Here is a 5,536-nt window from a genome sequence, read left to right as displayed (position 1 = left end):
GTTGGGTGTGTGTGTGTGTGGGTGTCTCGGCCTTGTCTTAGGCTTGTAATGTAAATTCCTTTCTTTATCAATGAATCGAAACGCAAAGCTTTTTGCGTTTTCGCGAAAAAAACCAATTCCGTTTCTGTGTTGTGGTTTTTTTGGGATATCTTTTTTTATGTTGTGGTTTGTAGAGCGGATGTACTGAAACAGAAGTGTTTTATTTTAACTTCTACTGTTGGGCAAAAAACACTACGACCTTCCTTCTATTTGAAATTTTCTCAAGTAAAAATTAGTACATCATATTCTAATTTTAGCACTTTAGGACATTTGGAATTTTTTTATTATTCAAATGTATGAAGAAACAGTAAGAAATAACTCAAATAAGATCAATTAATCAGAAAAAAATTCCAATCCAATGTCAGCATAGGCTTTTCATCAAACAGTGGAATTACTGCAGAAATGACCAATGCTGCTGAAATTACTCGGGCTTGGTTAAGTCATGCTACATTGCATGAACTCAGCACCGTTCTCAATGACTACCGAAATGACTCATGCCTTCGGTACTCTCACACCACACCATTACATTTGATTTACCTAGGATAAGGCTCTGTAACTGTAACTTCATTCACAGAAATGATATCTTCTAACACAAAATTAGAGTTAGATGAATGCAGGTTCCTCCGGTGGCTGAAGCTCCCGAAGAAGAATGCAGGTTCCTCCATTGGCTGAAGCTCTATGTTGTCCCTCGTTAACATGTAAATGATTGTGGATATCTCAGGCCTGTCGCCAGAGCCCGCTTGGACACACATGAGCGCGACATGTACACATCGTAGCTGTTGGTTTCGACAATGTTCGTCTAGTGTTTGGTCCATCATTTGTGAGATTGTTCCCTTTTTCCAGTGATTCCACACCTGTACTTTTGTTATTGTCAGCCTGTTAGTGGAAATCTGAGCGGAAAGGCATTAATTACATGAGATGATACTGAAGTAACATTAGTACGCACCTCAGTAAGAAGATTGACAGTGTTGCTATCATCAGACCAGCACTCCCTTCTTCTAGTAATGATTTGCAGGACCAGTACACCGTAGCTGAAAATATCAATCTTGGGTGACACACGTCCATGATTCACGTACTCTGGAGCCATATAACCTCTGCAAAGGATGGTGAGCAGTTAAAATATTTCATACTCTGCAATTCATGGAGGTTTGATTTGGTTATGGAAGTGTGCTTACAGTGTTCCAGCAGCCCCAGATGTCTTCGTATGTGTGTGACCTTCTCCTAGCAGCCTCGCCAACCCAAAGTCAGCAATTTTTGGCTCCATGCCCTCTCCAAGAAGAATGTTGTTAGGTTTAAGATCCCGGTGGATAATCCTCATACTCGAGTCCTCGTGAAGATACAATATCCCCTTGGCAATACCAAGAATGATGTTATACCGTTGCTCCCAAGTTAGTGTGTGTCCCTCTCTGTTATCTGGTTCAACAAAAAATTCAACCTAGTTCGGAAAGACAAATAAAAGAGGAAAATGCACTGGTAGTCATTTAACCTGGTTATTGGACCAACTCACGTTTCTCCACTATGATAATGCTTAAGTCGGTACGCAGTTCACTTACAGTTTTATGTTTGTGTTACACAAAGTTTCAATGTGTTAAGGGTCTATCCATTTGGGAAGTTCGCGACTGGAGAGGAAAAAATACCGGATAGATAGTTGTCAAGGCTCCCATTCTCTATGTATTCGTACACAAGAAGTGTATCCTGCCGATGGGAGTAAAAACCCTGTAATCGGACTAGGTTCTTGTGCTGAAGTTCTGCCAGCAGCAGCACCTCATTATGCAGCTGATGCAAACCATGCCCAGCTGTTCCCAAAAGTTTCTTCACTGCTATTTCCTGCCCATCTGCTAGTATCCCCTGCAACATAGTGCATTTTTTCAGAGATGCATTGTGGTACAGAGTCATCCTTTTCAATTGCTTATTACTATAGCTTATTGTCTTACCTTGTACACAGCACCAAAACCACCTTCTCCAAGCTTATTCCTCTCTGAAAAGTTTTCAGTTGCCTCTTCCAGCGAAAGCAAATCAAAGATCACACACTGCGCTCTCGAAATTTTCTTGAATGCTGGTGTCAAATGACAAGAACAGCGTCAGCGGAAAAGTGGAAGAGAGCACGTGCGCTCTGCGCACCTCCACTTTTGTTGACTTTTTATTTTTCATATCACTCAAATTATACAACATTTTGATTTGATATTTTGCAAGTCCTAAAAAATAACAAAATAGAATGGGGGAAAATAGTTTAGAACTTTTTTTGTGCAATTTCAAATTTCAAATTATTTAAAATTCAAATTAAATTCTTAAAATCCGAAATATTTTCCCATACTCTAGTTGTTATATTCAAGTGATCTGCAAGATTTCAAGTACAAAGATTGTGCGGTTTGGCAGATCAAAAAATTGAGAAGTTGTCTGAGAGGGCAAAAAAAAGAGCTAGCACAGCACACTAAGCACCTGCTCACAAAGTCTAATACATGGTAAATTGCAGATGTTTTTTTTGAGGGCAGTAAGTTGCAGATGTTGAGTAGGTAAATTGCAATGTTGAGTAGGTAAACATTGTTGATGCCACTCACGGTTGTCGTACTCCGTAGACTTAATCCTTGTCCTGAAGCGAGTGAACAGAAAAACCGATAGGATCAATATCAATAGAAGGGGACAAACGATTCCCGCAGAGATCGCTGCTGCACTACTTCTTTTTTTACCTGCAATTGCATAGACCAAAGATGAACTATTCAATTAGAAATGCGGGTAGCTTAGCTGCGGATAATTTGGCGATAATTACAATATAACTATGGACAATCAAAACTGCATTCTTCAGACACAACCGAGAATTGTGAGTTCTGTGTGCTACCTGCGGCTCCGGTCTGTGGACCAGTAACAGATGACGGCGAAGGTGGCGCCTGGAGGTGCAGCATGGTCTCGCCTTCGTAGAATGGCTGCACGCTATACCGCAGGTCGCACCACTCCACACGTGATGTAACCCATAAGGGTTTACTGCTCAACTCGAATTGTATCTCCCCAAGGAGTATTCCGAGACAACTGCTGCACTGCGCCGGCGTCAAGACCGGCACACACTGCGCGAGCGCGTAGATCCTGGGATCGAAGTCAACCTCGCCCGTCGCGAAGTACTTCTTGGCGTTAGCGGCGGTCGAGTTGCTCGAAGCAGCCAGTGCAGCGGTGAGGATTGATGTGGCCGCAGCGCTGAACCAGGCAGCCGGGACTGACGGAACGCTTGTATTAGCCGGTATAATCTTGGTACTTGGAACGGGAATTTGAAAAAGATTATTTCATATAATAAGAAATCAGCAGAACTGAAGTATTAAATCCATGAAGAAATTTCTGCTGGTACCTAAGTTCGCCAGGCTGCCACTGGTCGGCGTCGAGGAAGTCCAAGAATTGGTTGTTGGCGAAGCGGAGGACGCAGTCGTCCTCGTACATGACGACGCCCGTGTTGTTGCTGCAGTTCACGGCGGCGGCACGAAACGCTACCGTCAGGCAGGCGGCGCAGGACGAGGCGTTGGCGTCCCCGCGGCAGAGCGCCATCCCGTAGGCACGACTCGCCGTGCCAGCGGAAAGGTTAGCGAAGCCGGCGGGCGAGGAGGAGGCGTTGGCGGGGAGCGCTGCGACGAGGAAGTTCAGGTTCGCCTGAAAAGGGCTGTTGGGCGCGAAGGTTGTGCTGGCGTCGCAGGAGCTGATGACTTGCGGACGGGCTGACGGCAGTAGGAGAAGGACAGTGGCCATGGCGAAGATGATGCCGTTGCCGGCGAGCATCGTGGTGCCGGCGAGGGTCCGGGACTGGGATTTTTTTCTTCGGCACGCCAAAATGGCTGCGAGTGCCAAAAATCACGAAAAAGGAAGAACAAAGTTACCCATGTCTCTTTCATCACCAAATCGACCGCCGCCTCACTAGTAGAAAAATGGATTTTAATCCCGATTCATAACGGGCTTTAGTCCCGGATTCTCAACCGGCATTAAATACACGAAACTAAAGCTCACCCCTTTAGTCTCGGTTGCTTACGAGCCGGGACTAAAGGTCCATTCACGTGGGCTGCGTGCGTCGGGCAAAAATGCCTCCAGGTGAAAAAAATATATTTTATTTTTTCTAATTTTTTTCACTCTTTTTTTATATTTTTTCAAAATTTATATTATTTAAATTACTTGCATAGTTTAATTCTCTAACTACAATTATATCTAGTCAAATTACTAACTCATGGTCAAATTTCCTGCTCGGTAACCCATCCTCTCACTACTCTACCACTAGCACGCTTAACTTCCGAGTTCTATCCCGTCCCGCATCCAAGTGCATCACGCATGTATTTCATACTAGTATCATATCAATCCTATTAACATGTTGGTCGATGTCACATTTCTTAATTGTTTGAATTTCAAATAATCATATTAATAAATAAAAGTAATGATGTAATAATATCCTAGAATAAATAAATAAACATTAAATTTTTAATTTGTATTATTTTTAATTTTAAAATATTTAATTTTGTTGCCAAACCTAAAACCTAAAAATTTGAAAATCTAAAAATTGGGTAAAAGTAATAGCAATCTTTATGCAGGATGAAATTATTAATTTTAATTTTTTGAAAAATAAAAAAACAAAAAATCCTTATTTTGTAACAAAAACTAAAATCTTCCTGCTTTCGTATTTTCATTTGAAATTTTGAAAATCTCAAATTAGGCTAACCGGGTAAACCAGCCGCAGCAGCCCATCACAGAAACCCACGAACCAGCCCACCAAAGCCCTAGCCCACCGCCAGAACCAGCCCGCGCCACTTCGCGATTCAGAAATATCACGAGGACGAAGTCGTCGTGTTCGTCTTCTCCACTGGTGCGAGGCCGCCACCGCGACGGCAAGCTCCACGTACTCAACGCCAATAAGGACGAGTCGGATGCAAGCACCGTCCCAGAACCCTAACGCATGATCGTGAAGTCCGCGGCTAGTCGGACCATCAAGATCCGGGCACCGAAACCCTAACTCAAACCACCTTCGTATCCTGGCCACACGTCTCCGATGCTCGCCGTCGAAATCGACTTCGCCGGGAGCTATAAAGGGTGCCATCGGGACGACGGTGGACCTAGAAACCCTATGTGCCACCCCAATCCCTCTCTAACCCCCTCAATCTCCCGCAAACCACCGCGTTCTGTCGCTGGAGTCGAGCACGAAGCCACCGTTTAGGACCACCCGGAGTCCATGGAGTGGACGAGGAGCTCCACCACGTCGAGTAGATCATCCTGTATCAAGGAATCGGGAAGGGGAAGCTTCAATCGCCCGAATCGACCGATTCCCTTCCGACGGTTATCGCCAGAGTTGTAGACACTTGCGTCGCCTCCGTCTTCAATCAAGCCCTCTGAGCCCTCCATTAGCATCCAGGTGAGCTTGCGCATCCCTGGAGCTCGTTATCCTGGTTTCTACTCCCGTGTAGCTAGCAGTAGCTAGGTGGCCGGGGTTGCGCGGCCACAGAGGTGCTGGCCGGAGCCATCTCCGGTGACCTTTTAGAAG

At 44.6% G+C, this 5,536-nt stretch overlaps 1 protein-coding gene across 1 annotated transcript; it reads right to left on the bottom strand.

Moving 5' to 3' along the window:
* Window positions 1-430: 430 nt before the first annotated feature.
* On the bottom strand, window positions 431-3,914 carry LOC124680373 (cysteine-rich receptor-like protein kinase 44). Its single transcript, XM_047215445.1, has 8 exons — window positions 3,374-3,914; window positions 2,876-3,282; window positions 2,598-2,726; window positions 1,974-2,095; window positions 1,677-1,887; window positions 1,215-1,452; window positions 986-1,133; window positions 431-893 (listed from the first exon to the last, which is right to left on the bottom strand). Exons 1-8 carry the CDS (start codon window positions 3,793-3,795, stop codon window positions 573-575), a joined length of 1,998 nt encoding a protein of 665 aa, XP_047071401.1. The 5' UTR covers window positions 3,796-3,914; the 3' UTR covers window positions 431-572.
* Between the last annotated feature and the right edge of the window lie 1,622 nt (window positions 3,915-5,536).

This window comes from Lolium rigidum, unplaced genomic scaffold, assembly GCF_022539505.1.
Source record: "Lolium rigidum isolate FL_2022 unplaced genomic scaffold, APGP_CSIRO_Lrig_0.1 contig_14241_1, whole genome shotgun sequence".
Classification (NCBI taxonomy): domain Eukaryota; kingdom Viridiplantae; phylum Streptophyta; class Magnoliopsida; order Poales; family Poaceae; genus Lolium; species Lolium rigidum.
The sequence above is the reverse complement of the archived record's forward strand: the minus strand, read 5'-3'. Positions and strand labels throughout refer to the sequence as shown.

Coding starts and splice junctions, on each gene's coding strand:
- LOC124680373 (XM_047215445.1), bottom strand. CDS start 3,795: ATGCTCGCCGGCAACGGCATCATCTTCGCCATGGCCACTGTCCTTCTC. Junction 2,096..2,597: donor GTCTACGGAGTACGACAACC/GTGAGTGGCATC, acceptor ATTTGACACCAG/CATTCAAGAAAATTTCGAGA. Junction 1,888..1,973: donor GTTTTGGTGCTGTGTACAAG/GTAAGACAATAA, acceptor ACTATGTTGCAG/GGGATACTAGCAGATGGGCA.